The following is a 24697-nucleotide window of genomic DNA, read 5'->3' as shown; positions in this document are numbered from 1 at the left end:
ACAAACCAATTACTAGTAAGGAGATTTAATCAGTAATGAAAAACCATTCAACAAATAAAACTCTAGGCCCAGATGGCTTTTCTAGTGAATTCTACCAGACGTTTAAAGGAGAGTTAATATCAATCTTTTTCAAACTCTTAGAGGAGGAAATACTCCTAAACACATATTTCAAGGCCAGCATTACCTTGATACCAAAGCCAGTCAGGGACACTACAAAGTAAAGAAAATTATACCAGTATTCCTGATGAACATAGATGTAAACATCTTTAACAAAATATTACCAAACAAATTCAGCAGTGTGTTAAAAGGATCATAAACCATGGTCAAGTGGGATTTATCCCTGGGATGCAAAGATGATTCAACATACACAAATCAATAAATGTGACACACAAAGTTAATGAAATGAAAGATAAAGATCATATCATCCTATTAGATGCATTAAAAGTATTTGACAAAGCACAACACCCTTTTCATGTTAAAAACTGTCAACAAATTGAGTGTAGAAGAAGGAACTTACCTCAACCATGGAATGGGAGAAAATATTTCCAAGTCATATATTTGATAAGGGTTTAATATCCAAAATATATGAAGAACTTAAACTACTTAATAGCAAAAAATTTTTAATCCAGTTATAAAATAGGCAAAGGAACTTAATAGATGTTTTTCCATGGAAGACATACAAATGGCCTACTTACATGAAAAGATGCTTGACATTACTAATCACTAGGGAAATATAAATCAAAACCACAATGAGATATAACTTCCACCTATTAGAATGGCTGTTACCAAAAAGACAAGAGCTAACAAGTGTTGGCAAGGCTGTGGAGAAAAGGGAACCATTGTGAACTGTTGGTGGGAATGTAAATTAGTACACCCATCATGGAAAACAGTACAGAAGTTCCTCAAAAAGTTAAAAATAGGCTACTGTATGATCCAGCAATCCTACTTCTGGGTATATATCCAAGGAAGTGAAAACTGGATCTTTTTTTTTTTTTTTTTTTTAAGATTTTATTTATTTATTTGACAGAGAGAGAGGCAGTGAGAGAGGGAACACAAGCAGGGGGGAGTGCAGGCTTCCTGCTGAGCAGGGAGCCCGATGCGGGGCTCGATCCCAGAAGGCTGGGATCATGACTTGAGCCGAAGGCAGAGGCTTAACGACTGAGCCATCCAGGCGCCCCTGAAAACTGGATTTTGAAGAGATACTTGCACTCCCATGTTCTTTGCAGTAGTATTCACAATAACCAAGATAACTGTTAGTGGATGAATGGATAAAGGGGAGTGTTACATAATATACATACAATGGAATGTTCAGCTATGAAAAAGAAGGAAATCCTATCATTTGTGACCGCATGGATGGACATTGAGGGCGTTATACGCTAAGTGAAATAAGTCAGAGAAAGACAAATAACTGTATATCATACAGTATAGGTACTTAAATTGCATATGTGGAATCTGAAAAAGCTGAACTAGAAAGAGTAGAATGGTGGTTACCAGGGGTTGGGGGATGGCAGAAATAAGATGTTGGTCAAGGGGTACACACTTGCAGTTATGAGTAAGTTCTGGGAAAGTTAAGTTTTTATCGATCTAACCTTAGGTTCACTGACTCTTTCCTATGTCATTTCCAGTATGTTTTTCTTATTGTAGATACTCTTACCCTTCTAGAATTTCTATTTGGTTGTTTTTCTGTGGTTTCTATTTCTTTATGAGCATATTTTCCTTTATCATTGAGCATAATTATAATAGCTCTTTTAAAATCCTTGTTTATTGATACTAACATCTGATTCTATAAGGTTGGTATTTTCATAGTTTTTTGTTTGTTGTTTGGTCTTATTTTCTTGACCTTTGTGTGTCAAATAAATTTGGATTATAGTCTTTGTTATGAACGTTATGGAATTCCACTACATTCCTCTATAAAAGGGCTGATGCCTTTGTGTTAGCAGGCAATTAATTTGGTTATACTCATACTACAAACTCTGTATCTTAGGAAGCAGTTGAGTTGTCAGTTGGGTTTTTTTGTTTTGTTTTGTTTTGTTTTATTTTTTCCCCCCAATCATTAGCTGTTTTCTGTCCTGCATATATGCAGTTCATTGGTCAGTCAGTTGGTCTGCCAAAGATTTGGGCAGAGTTATAAGTAGGATGTATGACTTACCTATCTGACTCTCTTCTTTCTGGATTTCCCCCCTCACTTTCCAGTGTTGGTAGTTGCTTTGAAAGCTTCCTCTGGTATTCTGGAAGAGATAAAAACTGTAATTAAGAATTGTGGGTATTTTTAAGAATTGTGGGAATTTTGTTTTCTTTGTGTGACCACTGATTATGGCCTGTCCTCAGGCTGTGGACAATTTATTTGGACACTTACTGCTGCCATTTTTTTTGTTCCAAGAATATACTGCCCTCCAGAATCTGCCTGCTTCTGTTCATGTTCCTGTGCCTTCAGATAGTTATTGTTTGTACTTTTTCAAGTTTTATAATTGTTAACCTGCAGGAGGATTGGTCTGGACAAATGTATTCTATTATATAAGACATGGAACTTCCCCCCCCTTCCATGTGTTTTTAATCACTGGTCTCATTGATTTTTATGTATTTACAGGTATTTATGGAGTTTGATTTGATGTTCAAATTTGGCCAGTGGGAGTCCATTCAAGCTTACTTGTGTGTCTCTGTGTGGGTGTGTTCTGTGTGTCTTTTTCTTGGGCCTTAATTGGGCCTTGAACTCTTTATGTCAGGCATAAAATGATGTCCTGGCTCACTTTATATATTCCCTGCTTTGGATATGAGAGCAAGATTTAGATACCATGGTCCGGGTGCTAGGTTCATTTTTCAGGGGCATCAATGCTTCTAAGATTTCTTATTGGACAAAACTAAGAAATATATAGTTCTTAAAAAAATAAGTTCATATATCAATTCAAATTTAACATTAGAGAGTCTATTTTGTCTTAATTTTTGCATTTTATATTTTGTTTTCCCCACCATACTAAATACCTTAGTTCCTAATAACACATTTATCTATTTGATTTATTCTACACCATGCATAAAAAATTGTTCACAAATAACACCAGAATTACTATTATCAAAAATCATAAAGCTGAATTTCAAGATTTCTTTAGTAGTTCTTTTTCTGTTTAGAATATATTCTACTAAGGTATCCTACTACCAGAGTGTTGTCTTTCAGAGTCATTTTAAATCTTTTTTGTGTGTAGTTATTTTACCAACACAGTATAAGGTTAAAATGATTTGTTTTGGGGCTTTTGTTTTTCCTTTTGATTTAATTTTATTCTTGAATATGTGGAACATTCATTTAGTGCAAAAATCAAAACTATATGTCCTTAGATAAGTCTTGTTTTTACCTGTATCCCCTCCCTCCTAGCCCCTTTCCCTTCCTTCCCTTTTACAATTAACTATTTTTATTAATTCTGGTATTTCCACTATTTTGTTTTTTAAAAAATAAGACTATATCTACTTTTTTTCCTTAAAAGCTGGTGTACCTCGCATTTGTTCTGTACCTTGCTTTTATTTACACGACAGTATATACTGGAGAGCAATATATACATAGAGATCCTCTTCATACCTTTTTATAGCTGTACAATAGCTACTGTGTTAATGTATTATAATTTATTCATTCAGACCCTGTTGGGATATTTCTAATCTTTTCCATTACAAATGATGTCTCATCGGGATAACCTCCATATGTTATATTGTATTTGTGAAAGTGTATCTTTAGAATGGCTACAGAGTTGGGGGATTGTTGGATCAGAATATAAATTAGTGCTATCTCATAGAAAGGTAAATGTGAGCCACATGTGGCTACGAGAAACTTAAATTGCACATTAAAAAATTAAAAATATAGTTTTATTTAATTATGATTAATTAACCTAATTATATATTCAAAAATGAGTATTATCATTGGCATGCATTCAGTATAAAAATTGTTAATGAGTTATTTTGCTTTCTTCTTTGTACCAAGTCTTCAAAATCTTGGGTGTATTTCATACTTACAGCACCTCTGAGTTTGGACTGGCCACAATTCAAGTACGCAGTAGTGGTTAGTAGCCACGTATTTTCTCACAGTTTGTTTTCTGCCATTATAGTTTTGTGGGGGTTTTGGCCATGCATACTTTAAAAAATAGTTTTTGTTGAATATGTCAGTTAAAAAAATTATATCTTTTGCGTTTGAATTTTGAATCAATGCTGGACTGACTTTTCTTATTCCCAGGTTATACTTGAAATCATTTATGTTTTCTTATAGGATTTTCATGGTTTTAATTTTTATATTTTGATCTCTAACCCATTTGGAATTTATCTTTTTTTGTATAGTATACAATTTTGTTTTTTTCCATTTCATTCAAAAGTTGTTTAAGATAACATTTTTTTAACCTGCAGGAGTAAGGGCTTTTTGTTATTTTTCATATGTAGTTTTATTGCACTGTGATCAGAAAACATAATTTGTGATATTTTTACTGTTGTGAACTTACTGAGATTTTGTATATGACCTTATATATGATCAGTTTTTGTGAATAGTCCATATCCACATGAAAAGAGAGTGTTTTCTCTATCAAAATACAAAATTCAAAATAGTAAGTTTAATATGTTACAATAATTTACCTTACTGATTACATTGCTTTGGTTTTCTATAGCTTCACCTACTATTACTCTGTTTCTGTTAATTTTTTCATACAGCTACTGTAGATTTTTGTCTTATAAACTTGTGGCAGGCTATTTGGTGCAAAAGTATTCATAACTGATTTATCTTCCTCATTGTTAATTTGTCCCTTAGCATAGAAAAAAGCCCTACTTTGTCTTGCTAGGTGTTTTTCTGGCCTGAATTCTACCTTGTCAGTTATTATTATTTTTTTTAAAGATTTTATTTATTCATTTGTCAGGGAGAGAGACAGCCAGTGAGAGAGGGAACACAGCAGGGGGAGTGGGAGAGAAAGAAGCAGGCTCCCAGCAGAAGAGCCCAATGTGGGGCTTGATCCCAGAACTCCAGGATCACGCCCTGAGCCGAAGGCAGACGCTCAATGACTGAGCCACCCAGGCGCCCCTACCTTATCAGTTATTAAGATCATAACCTCTGTTTTCTTTTTGATTGTATTTGCCGATTATACCTTTGCTCATATCTTTCTCTTTTTAATGTTTCTTAATGACTTTGTTTTTAGATGTTCCTTGTTTTAATATACGATTGGGTTTTATTTCATGAGCCAATCTAAAAATTTTCTTTTTTTTAGTAGAGGAGTTAAGCTCTTTGCATTTATTATGCTAGGTTTTTAGCTCTGACATTTATTATGTTTACGGTGTGTATTCTGTTTACTGTGTGGCTTTCATTATGTCGCATTGTGTTTTCATTGTTCTTTTTAAGAGTTTGCTTTGAAATTTTTTTTTGATATTTAGCATATTTATCTGAATAAAGTATGGAGTTTCATTAGTAATAATATATTAACTTTTTTTTCATTAATTGTGACAAATGTTCCATAGTAATGCAAAATGTTAACAATAGGGGACCCTGGGTCTGCCACGTTTGGAAAGTCTTTTTATGTTGCAGCTTGACTGTGATATAAAACTATTCTACAATTAAAAAAATTTTTTTGGGGGCACCTGGGTGGCACGCGGTTAACCGTCTGCCTTCGGCTCAGGGCGTGATCCCGGCGTTATGGGATCGAGCCCCACATCAGGCTCTCCCACCATGAGCCTGCTTCTTCCTCTCCCACTCCCCCTGCTTGTGTTCCCTCTCTCGCTGGCTGTCCCTATATCTGTTGAATAAATAAATAAAATCTTAAAAAAAAATTTTTTTTTTTAATGTAGTAGGACTGAAGGTGTCTAGGACTGGTTTTGGAAAGTAAATTTTACATGAGTTTACTGCTGAACTTGGTGAATATAAGCTGTATTTTTCAGTTTCCAGTAAATTAGGAAGTTATAATCACTGTGTATTTGATGGTGAAGAGTTAGAGGAAAACATCTCTGTTTTGTAATAATGAAGCAAAAATCAGTTTTTGGACTGGAAAGAAATTTTTTAAGCTAAAGATTAAAGAAAACAATTGCTTCTAGAACTGATTACTTAAATCATATCTTGTCAAGGTTATTTAGAATGTTGATGGGGACGAGAGCATTTTTAGTAGTAAGGCATAAAGGTGAATTGGTATATAAGCTGAAGAATTTTAATGGCTCCTAGAAGGTATAGTTTAGGCTTTTACTCCCAGAATTTTAGAGCTGCAAGGGACTATTACAATTTTTTTTCCATTTTTTTCATTTGTGGAAGAATAACTGGAAGTCTAGGCAAGTGATACGTTACTTCCAAAATCATGTAGTAAATTGATATTCAGAGCTGGGAGTAGATTCAAAGACTCTTCTTCATTTCTATTTTAGGATTCTTTCCTCAATGCCAGAATGTGTTCTTGAAAGTCACGATAATCTTGAAAATCATGACATCCTCAGCTCCTCATCCTACTTAACGTGCAGCTAAGGCAATGTTACATATTTATACTGGGATTTAAAAAAAAGGCTCAAGTGATTTTTTTATTCAACTTTACAGAGATAATGTTAGGTCATAAGCCTCTTGCCTTGTTGATTTTTTTCTCTGTATCTTATCCAGTGAGGGAAGGGCCTGGTAGACGATTGTAGCAAAAACGCCAATCATCATGAACTGTAGACTGGGAGCTAGATCTGAAGCTGGTGCTGGAAACCATAAAAATGCCAGATGATGTGGGGGCTGGGATGCTGTTGGGATGATGACTCCTACCATGACCAAGTGGACTCTAGAACCTATAGAAAAGGGGATAGAGTAAAAGAGGCTGTGGAGCCACCATCAAACTCATGCTGATCATGAAGGCCAGTTCTATTTTCACTCCATGGAGCATTCTACTACTTGCCACCTAAGATTTGGGATAACCATAGATAATGAAATAAAATTCATCTGATATCTGCAAAACATTTTTATTTTGCAAAGTACTGTCACAAATATTACTCTGATCATTGCAATATCCTTGTGAGATGGGTAGAAGGGATATTGGTGAGCAGAAAATGTTAAATACCAATGGGTGTCAAGATGGCAGTGTGTTAGAAACCACTAAAGAATGTATAAAAATGAATACACATAGTCTTGGCTCTCATGGTGTACACAATCTTGTGGAGATGGGGTGAGGAAAACAGCCAAAGGTAGTGTAAGGCAAGTTAAAAAAGATTTAGAAATTCAAACTACCATGGGAATTTAAAAGGAATGATGGTATTATAACTGATGGAAATTTTAGTATTTTGCCTTCTAATTTCAGACTAGTTGAAAAAATAATAACTATAAAAGGATTTCTTTACATTTTTTATTATATGTTAATGTGCTATTAAATAAGGCATAACATTTCATAAAGCTATTTTGGAAGTATAGTCAATGACCACACAATAGTGGTCCAACTCTCTCAATAACAATACTAGACAAACTGGACACCCTCTCACATGTGGACAAATCTGCATGGAAAAGTACTCAAGTTTTAGGTGTGGACTTGTGTACTTTATTTTCCCTTTCTGGTGTATTAAGAAATGACAATGCACTTTAACTTGCCAAAAGCAATGCTTGCATTCTAGTGGCAACATACTACATCTGTTACATAGTAAAGTGAATACCAGAACTACAAAGGCAGTAGGTATAATTAAATTTTTATTAGGAAGGGAAGTTGTCAACTTAAATAGCAGCAAATGAAGAGTGAATAAGGAAACTTCTGTTGTCATAGACATACAAGACCTCCTTCATATACAGGATACAGGAGGCATTTCAGTTTGTGATACGCAGCCCAGAAATGTCAAATGCTTTTCCATTGAATCTCATACTTCTGGATTCCTACCAAAAAGGAATACATTAAGAGCATGGAAAAGTTGCTTACTGAAAGGAAACCCTTGAAAAAAGAGAGGGAAAATAGAAATTAAATTATGTAGAATACTCTTTAAAGGATAATTACTCTTCACAGTAATACAAAACCCAATTACTTGCAGAACTGGTTCAGATTACTTAAATACCAGAGACGTTTTTAGTCCTCTACAGAAGTGTTTAGAATTTACTTATGTTTATATGAAATGAAGCTATTAATACTTTCCTGCAGCAGTAACTGCACACCAGGAAGGCCAAGGCAAACACAAATCAAGGAATGGAGTTTTCCCAAAGCTGTGGTGTGAAAAGACTATAAACATTTGATTCCATACACATGAATGGGTTTCTTTGCTATAGGAAATTCAAATGGAATAAGAAATGGAGATGTGTAAAAAGGTTTCTTGGCGGGGGAGAAGGATGACACCCTGCATGCACTTAGTTTTCTGCCCCTTCTGTAGCATCACATTCTTCTGCACTGTCTGATGTCCATAATGTTAGGTTGTCTCTAAGTAACTGCATGATGAAGGTGCTGTCTTTGGATGAGGCTTCATTGACTACATCAGGTTCTGAAGTGGCCTCATCAAAAGCCATTTTAGCTAGTGTATAGGCAAGCTTGGATTACTAAAGATCTTACAGTGAAACAATGAAAAAAGTTAAGAGCCAGCCTCAGGCAGATTGCGTGTGTGGGTTGCATCCCTTTCTTGCTTATTACCAAATCCTCTTGGTAAGCAACTTGGGAATTACCTATCATTTGTTTTTGATCTTCACCACTTGCAACTTCAGCAAGGTCCCCATTTTTAGGTAGAAGACCTTACTCTTCAGATTAATTGCATTGGCTATTGAAAACGCATCCAACAAATAGCTTTTTACTATTTTTGATTACTGGGTCCTGTTTATTCTTTTCGCTCAGCTAGTATTTGCCTATTTCACTTTCATGGTTACTGTTCTTTTCTACCACGTATTATGCATTTATTATATGCTTTAGGATAACTTATTAATATATGAGTGGTGTTAATTGAATACATCTAATTTTTGGAAAATTTCAGCATTCAGTGCTGTCACAAAATTAATCTAGCTCATAGCTCCCCTTCAAAATAATTAAAATAGTGCTTCCTGCCAAGATGGATCAACAGGGATTAGTATTCTTCCACCCTAAAAAAACTAACTGGATAAAAGATATGAAACAACAGTTTCTAAGACTTTTGCCATCAGGCAGCAAAAGGCTTTGATCCCTGAGCGACAGGAAATAAATTAAGCGAGACTTAAGAATGCTCTAGCCTGGAGATAGTTTCTAGGCAAGGAGCAGGTCAGTAGAAACCGGGAGGAACCAAGAGATCTTCCTGAGTTGAAGAGAAGGAGCTGGGAGACTGTAGGGAGCCAAGGGAGCTAGAGTTCACAGGGCAGAATATCAGAGCAGAGAGAGCTGCAAGAGAATTTTCAAGAATTCAGTTGAGTACTAATCGGTGAGGTTCCTTTCAAGAATTCAATTGCGTACTAATCAGTGCATGCCTGTGAGGGAACTACTTGAGGCTAGGAAGAACCACTCAAAAGGAATTGAAGGAACAATACAGTACTCACAGCTCACATACAATACCAGGAATAGAGCGCTGAATCCATCAGAGTAGAAAATCTTATTCACTGAGTGTCAGGTAGAACATCTCCAACATTCTAGTTGTCATTTTTAGATATTCGGCTTGGATTTTTTTTTCTGTCTTTACTGAAAATGTAGTTAATCTTTTTTCTAGCTTCTAGAACATATGGGATTTATAACAACTTTTAATGTCCTAGTTTCCTAATCCTATCAACTATGTCATATCTAGGCTGGTTTTGATTGATATTTTTACTCATTATGACTGTTTTCTTTTTCTTACACTTTTTTTTTTTTTTTTTAAACCTGCTTGGAAATAAGTTGATGCTTGTCAGGCATGTAAAAGAAGACATTGTAAATTTTACCTCGTTGGGTACGGATATTTTTGTATTCCTATAAATATTCTTGAAACTTTTTCTGGAATGTATTGAAGTTACTTGGAAAGTGTTTGATCCTTTAAGGTATTGCTTTTAATCTTTGTTAAGTGGGACCATTTAATCTAATTGCCCCACTACTGAGGCAGAACCTTTCTGAGTCCTTTACCCGATGCCCTGTGAATAATGAGGTTTTCCATTTGGCTAATCATCTGGTTACAGATGTTAAATTGAGGATCTGGTTGTTCCTTCAAGGTTGGTTTTTTTTTTTTTTTTTTAAGATTTTATTTATTTATGTGACAGAGAGACAGCCAGCGAGAGAGGGAACACAGCAGGGGGAGTGGGAGAGGAAGAAACAGGCTCATAGTGGAGGAGCCTGATTGTGGGACTTGATCCTGGTACGCCGGGATCACGCCCTGAGCCGAAGGCAGACGCTTTAACGACTGCGCTACCCAGGCGCCCCTCAAGGTTGGTTTTTAAGTTCTTTTGGGATCATTAGAGAGTAGTCTTTATTCTAGGACTGATTTTTAGCCGTGCTGAGGTCTCTACTTACTATCCAGAGTATACAAAGTCTTTCTCTGCTCTGGTTGGTTGGAACCTCCAATGTCTCCAGCTCTGTTTGAACCTTGCATTGTTCCCTTTCCTTTCCTTTCCTTTCCTTTCCTTTCCTTTCCTTTCCTTTCCTTTCCTTTCCTCTTTTCTTTTCTTTTCTTTTCTTTTTTCTTTTTTCTTTTTTCTTTTTTCTTTTCTTCTCCTCAGCAGTTGTTTTTTGCCTGGCCTCGTGGAATTTCACTCTAAGTATATGTAGATTAGTATTAAGTCAGACTCAAGTGGACCCCTACCTAGATGTCTAGAGCTTTTTTCTGAATAACCCCTCCTCTCTGGTACATTATTCCGGTAATTCCTGTCACCTGTCCCTTACTGAACTTATATCTTTGTCTTTTCAAGTTAAGTTGATTGCTGTGCTATGCTTTGAGTCTCCCCGCCTGCAGTGGTGTCTAGAACATGTCTCTTGGCAGAAAGTCAAGATGTTTGTAGGGCTTATCTAGCTTGTTTCCTTCTCTCAGGGAATGCAGATCTACACTAATTATTGTCCAATGTCCATAAACTGTTATGTCATATGTTTTGTCTAGTTTTGTAGTTGTTTACTGTCTGAGGGTAAATCTGGTACCAGTTACTCCATAATAGCTAGAAGCATAAATCCTTAACTACTGGATTATTGTGGGAAGTTGGTAAAGACTTTAGGGTGAAGTTGCAGGAAGGAATGACAATGAGCCTTGGCCGATTTTTATAGTTCATGGACATTTTGGAATTGTTTATGGACCCTTAGAGTAGTTGACTTAGCAGTGGTTTGTCTTTTTCAACCAGATCTAGCAGATGAGATCATGTAAATAGTAAAGCACTATACAAATGTGCTTATTATTTTTAGCTTAGAGTAATTTATTGAATGTCCTTATTAATAAGCTGTTCTGCCCCAGAATAGATTTTTTTTTGGGAATTTAAAGTGAAAATAGTTGGATTAGCTTTATGCTGGGAGCTGGAGCTGGTGATGATGCCTTCAGTATTATTTCTAATTACCAAAAATTGGTTTCAGTAGGCTTTGATGTCATTGGATAAAGACTGCTTCTCAAAATTAGTAATAATGTCAATCCAAAATCTCACGTTGTAACAACAGTAAAGTAGTCGGCCGAAAGACATATTTCTGAAGATTGTATTGTATCGCTATATTATTCTTGGGTTTTTTGTACTTAGGGACTTTCACATACATATTCAGTGAACATTTGATGTGTGAATCTTTATTAAGACCATTCACTTGTCAATCACATGATTAACTTTTCTATATGCCAAACATGGTAGTAGATATTAGGGAGAAAAAGAAATAAGAGATAGGGCCCTTATTAGGAGATCACATGAGATGGCACATGTCATAAGGCAATAACATATTGTAGCAAAGATTAATGGAGTACAGAGTAATTATGTCAGCTCTCAGGGAGAAATGGAGGGGTTGGATTTTGAGAAAATTGATGGATATGCATTGATTCACCAAGAGGATAAGGGAGAAAAAGTCCCTGTTCTAAAAAGAAGGAATGGTGTGTTGCAGGGTAACAGCTGAGAATGACAAAATTGTTCTGTGAAAAACAAGGAAATTAAATTGGTTTGAATGGAATTCTCTGTAGGAGATAGTCAGAAATTAGGTTGTAGAGCTGATTGTGGTGTGAGGGATGTAGAAGATTTTGAGCATTAGTCTGAAAAGAGAGATAATTCTGATTGCTCCATATGTTAAAAAGTAGAAAAATTGAAGATTTTTGCATTCACAAAGTAATATTGTAGGTGCTGACTTACTTCAAGCTAAACTATGAAGCAAATTAAGACACTGAGCGTTACTGTGTTTGATTACAATAAAGTAAAAACCTATTCTTTATTGGGATTTGAAAGATACTGCTTACAGAAGTGAATATATAAAAGTTTTACATGGGGGTGCCTGGGTGGCTCAGTTGGTTAAGTGTCTGCCTTCGGCTCAGGTCATGATCCCTGGGTCCTGGGAAGGAGCCCTGCCTTGGGCTCCCTGCTCAGGGGGGAGCCTGCTTCTCCCTCTGCTCCTCCGCCTGCTCGCTCTCTCGCTCTCTCTCTCTCTCAAATAAATAAATAAATTAAAACTTTTAAAAAGTGAAAGTTTTACATGTTATGACATATTATAAGGGGAAAAAAGGAATTTTTTTTTTTTTTTAAAGATTTTATTTATTTATTCAACAGAGATAGAGACAGCCAGCAAGAGAGGGAACACAAGCAGGGGGAGTGGGAGAGGAAGAAGCAGGCTCATAGCGGAAGAGCCTGATGTGGGGCTCGATCCCATAACGCCGGGATCACGCCCTGAGCCGAAGGCAGATGCTTAACCGCTGTGCCACCCAGGCGCCCCAGAAAAAAGGAATTTTTAAAATGGTATAATACTGAAGGTTTTCTAACTGAACTTTGAGTAGGGCTGAATTTCACTTATTTGTTTGTTTGTTGTTCCAGGTTGCTGCTTTTGCTAAGAGAGCACTCATGACCCAGGTGGTATTTTCATTCAAGATAAAGTGTTGTTTGCCTTTATTGATTGATTAATGAACAAATTCAGGTTAGTATATTTTGTGGACAGCATTTCCCTGTTCTAATTATAAGTTAATATGTTGAGAAATGGATAATTTTGTGTTTAAAGCTATGTATGTACATGGCAGTGAATTAGACCAAGTCAGTCTAAACCCTACTGAATTACGTATTAGTTAACATTTTTGCATTATCTACAATGTATAATCTGCAGTGCATAAAATTAAAAAAAATGTTTAACTCTGTGTTTAATAGTTTTGTACTTTAAGAGGCTGGGTAAAAACAAGTTTGTGGCTAAATATGGTATATTGTACTTTCGGCATTGTTGTGTGACATATTTGGTGCTGAAAATAAACAGCTCATCTTAGCATTTTTGGACATTTTTGTAGCTGACTTTTAAAGGATTGATTGTTGTCCAGATTTTAGTCATACATTAAAATTATTTGTTTTTAGTGTTTATGAGTTTTGATAAATATATATTCATCCTCATAATCATCTAAATTCATTCATGTTCTCTTTGTAGTCAACCTCTCCCTCATCTCAACTCTTAGCAACTACTGATGTTTTTTGTCCCTATAGTCTACCTTTTCTGCTTTGTCATTTAAATAGAATCATTTAGTATGTAGCTTTTAAAATTTAGCTTCTTTCACTTAGCGTAATGCATTTGGATTCTTTCATGTTGTATGTACTAGTAATTTGTTCTTTTTTTTTTAATTGCTGAGCTGTGTTCTACCATATGGCGATATACCGTAGTTGGTTTATCTATTCACCACTTTATGGACATTTGAGGAGTTTCCAGTTTTTGGTGATTATTTTAGTCATACTTTTTTTCTTTTTTTCGTGATTAAATACTTATATATAACATAGTATTTATAACAACAAAATACATAACAAAATTTACCATTTTAGCCATTTTTTTAAAATGATATTATTTATAGGAGAGAGAGAGTGAGAGCGAGAAAGCACTGGAGAGGGGAGGGTCAGAGGGAGAAGCACACTCCCTGCCGAGCAGGGAACCCCATTCGGGACTCGATCCTGGGACTCCAGGATCAGGATCATGACCTGAGCTGAAGACAGACGTTTAACTTACTGAGCCACCCAGGTTCCCCCCATCTTAGCCATTGAATCTGTTGATTTCTTTGAGTAGTATGACATTTTAACAATATTAAGTCTTCCAGTGTTACTAACATGGTATGTGTTTCCATTTATTTATGTCTTAATTTCTTTCATCAGTGTTTTGTAGTTTTCATTGTACAAGTCTTTTGCCTCCTTGTTTAAGTTAATTCGTAAGTATTTTATTCTTTTTGATGCTGTTAGTAGAATTCTTTTTGTAATTGTCTTTTCAGATTGTTCATTGTGTGTAGAAATGTGGTTTGTTTTTGTATGTTGATTTTGTATCCAGCTAATTTATTTATTAGTTTTAAGAGCTTTTTTGTGGAGTCTTTAGGGTTTGTTTGTTTGTTTGTTTGTTTACATATAAGATCATATTATCTGCAAATAAATAATTTTATTTGTCCTTTTCAATTTGAATGCCTTGAAATTTTTTTTTTTCCTCCAAATTGCTCTGGCTAGAGCCACCAGTACTGTGTTGAATAGAAGTGGGGAAAGTGAGCTTCCTTTTCCTTGTTCCTGATCTTAGAGGAATAGCTTTCAGTCTTTCAACATTGAGTATGATGATTGCTGTGTTTTTTTCATATATGGCTTATGTTATGTTGAGGTAGTTTCTTTTCTGTTCCTATTTTGTTGAGTATTTTCAGGATGAGAGGGTATTGAATTTTATCAAATGCTTTTTTATTTCTTAGATCAATTGAGATGATCATGTGGGTTTTTCTTTCATTTCGTTGATGTAACATATTACATTGATCAATTTTCATATCCTTGTACTCCAGGAATAAATCCCACTTGGTGATGGTGTGTAATCCTTTTAATATGCAGTTATACATTTTAAAAATAAAAATGTCATTGTATTAATAAAATGTTTATTAGAATTATTAATAGAATGTTTTATTAACAGAATTTATTCATAGAATGTTACTTGTTTTGTTAAAGAAACCATGATAATTTTACTATTGCTTTTTAGGGCTGGGGTTGCATTTCTTTTAAAAAGCTTTTAAAACATAACCAAAGAATTTTTTTTTAAACAGATCTTGTGTGTAGAGGAAGAGACCTGCAATTTATGATTACTTTAAGTATATAAAGAGAGGTGATACAAAATTGTTAGAAATGAGGTATATTGGATCTTGTGGTGTTTCCTGACTATTGAAAAATCATATTGCTTTCTTGAGTATAGTGTTAGATCAGAAATGTACAGATAGGCTTGTATAGTTAGCCCTCATATAGGTAGCTCCAAAACTTACCTGTTTAGAAAAGTCAAGTGAATTATAAGAATTCTCATATTAAAAATCGTACTTGCTCTTAAAGATGGCGAATGTTGGGCATGAAAAGTCAGTTTAAACTTTCTTGAATGAATATTTGGGTTGAAAGTGATGGAAGCTGTCCTTCTACCTTGGGGAAATTAGTAATATAAAAAACTAGCTATGTAGTGATCTCAAAAAGCCTATTTATTATTTATAAGGATTATCTGGTTCATTATGTGCTACAGAAATGAAAAGATCTTGAGCAAAATATTATGCTGTGACTCAGAGAATGTTGCTTTAGATTCCAGCTCCTCAGCCTGGAGATTAAGAGTCACTGCAACTTTGAACTGTTCTGTTGTTTCTGAATATTTTAGATAAATTATATGACTTGTGTAGTATCTCTGTAGATAAAATAGTATGCTATATTGTGTTCTCAGGGAACAGTTCCAAAATAGGTAAAACATTTTAGGCAGAGTCAGAGCATTTTAGAGATGTTTGCGGAAGAGCAATTATTTGGTCGTTGGGTAAATGCAATACAGAGTCAAAGGCGATGCTCAGAAGTCGTGATTTCTTCAGATTTGAGCTATTCTTTTTGTGTCATGTTAATTATATAAGTTATCTGGCATAACTTTTTAATATAGCATCAAAGACATCATAACTGAAAGCCAAATATTAGGAAAGGGATGGACAGCTAGCATGTAGGAACACAGATTCCATTTGCCAAAGAGCATAGTAAAAAACATTTTTTTAAGTTTTCTCTCTTTTTCTTTTCTTTTTGGAGAGAGAGTGCTCGCGAGAAGGAGGGGAGGGACAGAAGGAGAGGTAGAGGGAGAATCTTAAGCAGGCTTCATGCTCAGTATGGAGCCTGACACAGGGCTTGATCTCATAACCCTGAGATCATGGCCTGAGCCAAAATCAAAATTTGGACACTTAACTGACTGAGCCACCCAGGCACCCTGAGCATAGTATAAATTTTTAAGGCAAATACCATATATTTCCCAAAATTTATTAGGATTTTGGGTACATACATATTTTTGAGCTCTCAAATAGATGACTGAACTTCTCTTTTAAAAATGTTTTTTAATTTTTTATTTAAGTGTAGTTGACATTATATTAATTTTAGGTGTACAACATAGTGATTCAACAATTATATATGTTATGAAGTGCTCACCACGGTAAGTATGGTTATTCTCTTTCACCATACAAGTGTATCATAATAGTATTGACTGTATTCCCCACCCTGTGACTTATTTATTTTATAACTGGAAGTTTATACCTCTTAATCCCCTTCATCTATTTTGTATATACCCCCACCTCTCTGGCAACTACCAGTTTGTTCTCTGTATTTATGAGTCTTTCTTTTGTTCGTTTTGTTTTTTAGATTCTATATATAAGTGAAATCATACGGTATTTGTCTTTTTCCATCTGAATTATTTCACTTAGCATAGTACCTTCCACCCATGTTTCATGAATGACAAGATTTCATTATTTTTTATGGCTGAGTAATATTCATTGTATGTATATATCCCATCTTTATCCATTCATCTGTCAGTGGACACTTATGTTGCTTCCATATCTTGGCTATTGTAAATAATGCTGCAGTAAACATATGGGTACATGTATCTTTTTTGAACTGGAGTGTTTGTTTTCTGTAGATAAGTACTCAGAAGTGGAATTGCTGTGTTATATGATATTTCTATTTTTAATTTTTTGAGAAACCTCTATATTGTTTCCCACAGTAGCTGCACCAGTTTATAATCCCACCAACAGTGTACAGGTTCCCTTTTCTCCAAATTTTCATCAATCCTGTTATTTCTTGGTTTTTTGATACTAGCCATTCTGACTGGTATAAGGTGATATCTCACTGTGGTTTTGATTTGCATTTCTCTCATGACTAGTGATATTCATGTTTCTGTTGATTGTGTGTATATCTTCTTTCAGGTCCTCTGCCCGTTTTTAATTGGATTGTTTGTTTTTTTGGTATTGAGTTGTATGAGGTCTTCATACATTTTGGATATTAGTCCCTTATTAGATTTATCATTTGCAAGTATCTTCTCCCATTCTGGCTTTTCATTTTGTTGATAGTTTTTGTTTTTGTTTTGCTGTGCAAAAGCTTTTTGATTCGATGTAGTCCCAATTGTTTATTTTTGTTTTTGTTTTCCTTGCCTAGGGAGACCTTATCCATAAAAATATTGCTAAGGCCAATGTCCAAGAGATCATTGTCTGGTTTTTTTTTCCTTAAGTTTTATGGTTTCAGGTAGTACATTGAGATCTTTAGTCCATTTGAGTTTATTTTTGTGTATGGTGTAAGAAAATGATGCAGTTTCATTTTTTTTGCATGCAGCTGTCTAGTTTTCTCAACATCATTTATTGAAGAGATTGTCTTTTCCCCATTGTGTATTCTTGCCTCCTTTGTCATACATTAGTTGAACATTTAAGTGTGTGTTTATTTCTGGGCTCTCCATGCTGTTCCCATTGATTGATGTGTCTCTTTTTGGGCCAGTATCATACTGTTTTGATTATACTTTGTAGTATAGTTTGAAATCTGGGATTGTGATACCTCCAGCTCCTTACTTACCTTTTTTTTTTTTTTTGTAAGATTTTTTTATTTTTAAGTAATCTCTATACCCAACATGAAGCTCAAATTTACAACCCCCAGATCAAGAGTCACATGCTCCACCGACTGAGCCAGCCAGGCACCCCTCCTCTAGCTTTGTTTTCTCAAAATCGTTTGGGTTAAATGATTGAGCTTCTTGTCAGCAATGATTGTTTTAGATTTTGGTGTTTTCTGAAGGCAGTATTCCTATAGCAAGTATTGCTGAATGAATTAGTCGCACCCATCCATGGGCTACTTGGAGTTCATTAGAGTACCTTGCATCTGTGGTGGATTCTCCAAGATTGGTAGGGCAAGAAGTAGGAAGTGAATTTTCTGAAAGCATGAGAAAATGGAACCCAACAGAATGGTAAAAACTGGTACTTCTCATAGAATTTTTACACAAAATGGACCTGGAGGAACATTTAGTCCAATGCCTATAGTTTTTTTGTAAATGAGAAAATGGAGACCCAGAGAGATGGGGCGATATGCTTTTAGCGACATAGCTAGCTAGAGACAAGTACTGTAGTGGCTCATTTTACTCATTACCCTGCCTTTCTTAATCCTGGGATTGTTACTTGACCTAAGGGATAAAGTTAAATTGTTCAATTTAAAATTGTTTACAAAATTCAGTTTTAATTTCTTTTTCAGTTGACTTTAAGTTAGAACAGGCCACTATTGAAATGGTATGAGATACAATCTTAATTTTCAATAAGATGCAAAAAAACATGCTGATATTCAGATATATCTAGAAAAATTTAAAAATTATTTTTTAACTACCTCAAAACATTTTTATGTAGATTAATTTAAAAGTATAAAATTTAAATGAGACCTCTTTTTTCACAAATACTTTAGATAAATATGGACCTTAGATTTTATTTGGTTTTAGCTCTAAGCACCCTAAAATAATGGGTTATATTCTGCTCTGGAGGATTTCACTAATAAACATGTTTACAGGTATAATTAGCAAAGTTCAGAACTACCAGTTTCCTTTTTCTCATGAGCACTGCCACGCCTAGAAAATTAACAAACAAACAAATAAAAAAACAACTTGTTCAAGATTCTCTTTTAGAAATGGAACATTTTAAAATAAAATAAAATTTAAGTATTTACTTTTAGGTATTTGATGTATAGGCATATTAAGAGATTGTGACTCAGTTGAAGTGGTTTTAGTTAAGTACAGTACTCTGCTCTAATTTTTTTCTCCTGTAACATCTTCTATTCATTATATAATACTAGTTTCATTCTGATTTCCTAAGAATTTCTAGCCCTTTAGAACAAAGGAGACACCTATTTGGAGACAATTCTGCATGAGTCTTTTGTGTTTCTGCCCATATTATGAGCAGAAACATTGACAGCTTTTGTTGGAGGTGGTCTTTTCAAGGAAATTTGTATAGCAAAAATCCTAGAAAGATAGAAATGTTTTCCCGTAAGGACAGGTTAGTGATTTCTTTGCTGTCCAGGATAATCAAGATAATCCTTTTGGGGAAAAGATAGGGCATATTTGCTTGTAAACCCCTTGAAAGACTGGGGTTTCATAAGCTCATCTTTCTTTTCCTGTAATGCAACCTACTGTGTGTGCAGGCATCACTAGCTCACTTTGTGTTGCCTTTTAAGAATTAGGGCTTGGGGACCCAGTGCAAATGATGATACTCTGGCTACTGCTGTTGTTTTGAGTAGTAAGCTGTTCTTTGTTTCTCATCCAGGAGTGTCCTATCTTCTGCCAGGATTATCTGATGCTGAGTTGCCAAATATCACTAACACAACCTATTGATAAAATAAAGCTGAGTTTATTGCTTATTGCTGTGAAGGAGAATACCACCTTCAGAGAGCTTTGGTGATATCTAAGAGGGTCAAAGCCAAGGTCAAAATGTGAGGATTTGAAGTTCAGTTTGAGTCTTAAGTGGTGGTGGTGGGGCTTGATTAAGATTGAATATCATAATAGTTTAGAATTGGTAGAAACAGCAAGGCAAGGATTTGAAAATTGTTGATGGCTTCGTATTGAAGAGATGATGGGTCTTTCCTGAAGCTTCTGTAATGAACAATCAAGTTATACTCATGCAAGAGTCTCTTGGAATAGTAGAGTTACGCTAATGAGGACACTGGACTAATAAAGTCTCATTAATATATATACCAGAAGATGAGCATGTGGGTATATTAGCTTCTTAGGGCTGCAATAGTAAATTACCACACACTTATGGCTTAAAATAATAGGCTCTAAGGAAGAATTCTTTCTTTTCTCTTCTAACTTTTGGTGTTTATAAACAATCCTTGGTGTTTTTTGGTTTCTGGCGGCATAACTCTAATCTCTACCTCCATCTTCGCATGGTGGTCTTCGCTCTGTATCCCAAATTTCCCTCTTCTTATAAGGACTCGAGTCACTGGATTAGGGCCCACCTTAATCCATTATAACCTCATGTTACCTTGATTATATCTGCAAAGAACCTATTTCCAAATAAGGTCACATTGACAATGAATAAATTTTGGGGGGACGCTATTCAACCCAGTACAAGGATACAAGGGAGTATGTGGTTTCAGTCCTCAGTATCTAGTGTGGGTAGATGATTTTGCTTCTCAGTATCCATGACACTGTGGCAGGCTGATTGCTTAGCTTGCATGTAGGATAAAATCTCAGACTCTTCAGAGTTCTTGACAACAGATGATGTAGTGGAAAGAACATCAGTATGGAAATAAAGTTGCCTTGGTTCTAGTTTGTACCCTCTTAACTAGCTTGAGAAAGTTACCATCTTCTCCAGCTATTCGTTTCTCAATGGGAGAAATGGGGAGGTCTGGAAGAAAAGAGGAATGGCCCGAATGATATGTATGGGCCTTTGTAGGTCTCAGATTCTGAAGTTTGGTAATTGTTGAGTGTCTGCTATATACAATATTGATAGTATTTAGCTTGGCAAAATTAAAAAAAGGAAATAGAGAATGATTTAAGTGCTGGTATGATAGGTTTTGACTTGTGAATGTGGCCTTATTTATGTTTTGTTTACTTGGGTGAAGATCATTGATGAAGACATTAGGTAAACATGGGGTTAGTCCTGATCTCTCTGACTTAACCATATTTTGTTTTTCAATTTAAATAGTATATTTCTAATGGAGACATTCTTGAGGTCAGTTAATTCACTTGAAGTTAGAAAAACGTATTGTTGCTGCAATCTGTCAGCTGAGTTCAGAAAATGAAATCACCTTTTCTGAAGTGAGCATGAGAATGTAGATCTTCCTTTATTGCCCGTATTGCCCTGTCATAATATTCCTGCAGTCAAGGGATCTGAGAAACATTCTTACTAGAGAATGATAATAGTCTAGTGAGGTGGAGCCTGGTGCTGGAGTTCTAGGTGTAAGTGGTTCTTCTTCCATTGGATTTTTCTTACGTTTTGAATAGCTCACTGCAGTATTATTTGAATTCTTATTTGAATAATGTTGAAAATAGATAATAATTATTTCATAGACATATTGCGAATACTTAAGAGGAAATTTTTTGATAATACTAAAACCACCTGTGGTTGTGTCTGTGTTTGTTCTTTTCAAGGTACAAATTAATAATGTCTGTGTATTGGTGGTAAGTATAAATACAGGTTGAACCAACATCTTTGGATTTGCATTAAAAGTGACTGAAGTGAAAGAAAATGGATTTTTGATTCATCCCATGCAGTAGAATTTCAAACCCATCTTCCAGGAAACCCTGGAAATCTCTCAACACTTGAACTTAAGGATCTTCCAGCATATAGCTCTTTAATTACAGACGAATTTTCCCAGGACCCTGTGTGTGGTATTTGGGTGATTCAGAGATGATCACCAGAGACTGCAACAATGGTGATTTCTTTCTTTCTTTTTTTTTTTTAATTTTAGAAGACACATTAGAATATAAAATTTGCAATAACACTGTAGCAATACTTGAAATAAAATACGTTAAAAAAGGGGTGCCTCAGTGACTCAGTTGGTTAAGCATCTGATTCTTGATTTCGGCTCAGGTCATGATCTCAGGGTTTTGAAATTGAGGCGGCCACCCCGCCTACTGTCGGGCTCCATGCTCAGTGAGGAGTCTGCTTGAGATTCTTTCTCCCTCTCCCTCTGCCCCTCTCTCCTGCTTGCATACTCTCTCCGTCTCAAATAATCTTTAAAATATATGTTAAAATGATCATATAATGTAAAAACTAATATAAACAGATGCTATAATTACGGTAATAAAGATACATACCTTCTGTTTCATATTTTCTGTTCACATTTCCATCCTTCAATGAAGACAGTAGGAGAATGTTGCTACTGTATGTTTTTTAATGTGCTGTCCACATCAGTGAAAATAACTTGACCTTTAAGAAGCCAAGATTTTTTTTGATTTGTGGGCTATTCTAATGAATCCTGGAAGGATTTTTTTTTGGGGGGAGGGTGTGGGGTGGATATGGTGGCTGATGATTCAGGTTTGTATTAAACTCTGTTTGATTGCAATTTTTCCTCCTCATTTTAGACCTTGAAGTTGGTCTACTAATATTTAACAAGATGAAGTTTCTTCTACTTGTAAGATATATTTTCGAGTTTCAGATAATTTTTTGAATTGGCAAATATTAAAAAGTAGAGTATGAATATGTTTGATTTATTTTATGGTTTGGAATCTTCACTTTTTATGTAGTGTTCATTTTTGTTGGATTCACATATGCTTGAGAAATTAGAGGAATCTCCTTCCCCCATCCCCCAGCCAGCTACTTCTGCAGCCTCATAGGAAGAAAAAAAAAAAAAAAAAAGGAAAGGAAGAAGGAAAATCATGTTCATGTTAAACACATTTTTTTTCCCTCTCTTTGAACACCTATTCTGAATTAATGGATTACTGTGCTGGTTGTTTGGTTGATGGTTTTTTGATTGATTGATTGATTTGTTAGAGAGAGAACACAAGTAGGGGGAGTGCAGGCAGAGGGAGAAGCAGGCTCCCCACCGAGCAAGGAGCCTGATGGGGGACTTGATTCCAGGACCCCGGGATCATGACCAGAGCTAAAGGCAGATACTTAACCAACTGAGCCACCCGGGCATCCTCTTTTTTTTTTTTTTTTTTCTTAATAGATTTTATTTTTTAGAGTACTTTTACCTTTAGAGAAAAATATAACAGAAAGTACAGAGTTCCCTTATATCCTGCAGTCTTGCTATAACTGCTTATTACTACCAGGGTTTTTTTCCCCTTTATAATTGTTTGGGATTTTTTATGTAGATTATATCATCTGTGAACAAAGACAGTTGTGTTTTTTTCCTTCCTACTTTGTACATCATTTATATCCTTTTCTTGTCTTACTGCTTTAGCTAGGATGTCCAGTATGATATGATGGGAATGGTGAGAGGGAAAATCTTAGAGGGAAAGTTTCTTATTATTAAGAATGATATTTGCTGTGGGTTTTTTGTAGATTTTCTTTATCAGCTTGAGGGAGTTCCCTTATACTCCTATTTTGCTGAGTTTTATCATAAATGGGTATTGGATTTTATCAGATTCTTTTCTGCATGTATCACTATCACATGATTTTTCTTGTATAGCATGTTGATATTTAATGGATTACATTAAAAATTGATTTTCAGACATTGAACTTGATTTATATAATTGAATAAATCCTATTTGTGGTGTATAATTTGACTTGCTGATATTTTTGGGGGAATTTTTGCATCTGTGTCCATGAGAGATATTTGTTTGTAATTTTCCTTTCTTGTAATGTTGTCTGGGTTTAGTATTAGGGTAATGCTGGACTCCTAGAACGAATTAGTAAGTGCTCCCTCTTGTTTCTGGAACTGACTGCAGAGAATTTGTATTTCTTGTTTCTTAAATGTTTGGTAGAATTCACCCGAGAAACTATCTGGGTATGGAGCTTTCTGCTTTGGAAGATTACTAATTATTTATTCAATTTCTTTGATCAGTATAGGCTTATCTGGGTGATCTGTTTCTTCCTTGTGTGAGCTTTGGTAGATTGTCTTTCGAAGAATTATTCCGTTTCCTCTAAGTTATCAAATGTATGGGCCTAGAATTATTTATAATATTCCTTTATTATCTCTTTAATGTCCATAGGATCACTAGTGATGGGCCCTCTTTCACTTCTGATATTACTAATTTGTTTCTTTTCTCCTTTTTCCCTGATTAGGGGTTTATCCATTTTATTGATCTTTTCAAAAAAACCCGCTTTTGCTTTTGTTGCCTTTTCTCTTTTGTTTACATATTTTCAATTTCATTGATTTCTGCTCTGATTTTTATTATTTCTTTTCTTGTGCTTATTTTGGATTTTATTTGGATTTTATTTAATCTTTCTTTATATATATATCTTTATATATATAGGTATCTATATCTTTATATATATAGATATATCTTTATATCTAATTTATATATAAAGATATATATATAAAATATATATATCTTTATATATAAATAAATCTCACTTTCCTATGGCAGAAGCTTGGGTGGTTGATTTTAGCTCCTTTTATTTTAATATATGACTCCAACGCTATAACATTTTTCTTGAAAAGTGAAAATGCGGTAGTGCACTTACTGCATTCTGCAATTCTAATGTTTTATTTTCATTTTTACTTAAAGTATTAATTTCTTGAGACTTTTTCTTTGATTCATATGCTATTGTGTGTTGTTAATTTCCAAATATTTGGGTAATTTCTAACTACCTTTTTTAATCAATTTTCAGTTTAATTCCATTGTAATCTGAAAGCATATTTTGTATGATTAAGGTGTGTTTTCTGGCCCAGAATGTAGTCTATCTTGATAAATGTTCTCTTTGAGCTTGAGGAGAGTGTGTATATTGCTGTTGTTGGATAAAATAGTCTATAGATGTCAATTAGATCCGGTTGATTGATGGTGCTATTCAGTTTTACCAT

General features: G+C 34.8%; 1 protein-coding gene across 14 annotated transcripts in view; it reads left to right on the top strand.

The window, feature by feature from the left end:
* The window catches only part of FUT8 (fucosyltransferase 8), a 411868-nt gene that overhangs the window by 112243 nt on the left and 274928 nt on the right, over positions 1-24697 (top strand). For 5 of the 14 annotated variants that reach the window (XM_040641775.1, XM_040641773.1, XM_040641776.1 and 2 more), the window contains one exon: positions 12824-12923. The exons of the other annotated variants lie outside the window; for them this stretch is intronic. In XM_040641775.1, coding sequence (XP_040497709.1) covers positions 12910-12923 — 14 coding nt within the window. In that variant the 5' untranslated portion in view covers positions 12824-12909. Of the gene's footprint in view, positions 1-12823; positions 12924-24697 lie in introns of those variants that run through there. 14 annotated transcript variants of the gene reach the window in all.

This window comes from Ursus maritimus, unplaced genomic scaffold (genome assembly GCF_017311325.1).
Source record: "Ursus maritimus isolate PB19 unplaced genomic scaffold, ASM1731132v1 scaffold_25, whole genome shotgun sequence".
Classification (NCBI taxonomy): Eukaryota; Metazoa; Chordata; class Mammalia; order Carnivora; family Ursidae; genus Ursus; species Ursus maritimus.
Note: the sequence above shows the minus strand (reverse complement) of the source record. Positions and strands in the feature narration are given on the sequence as shown.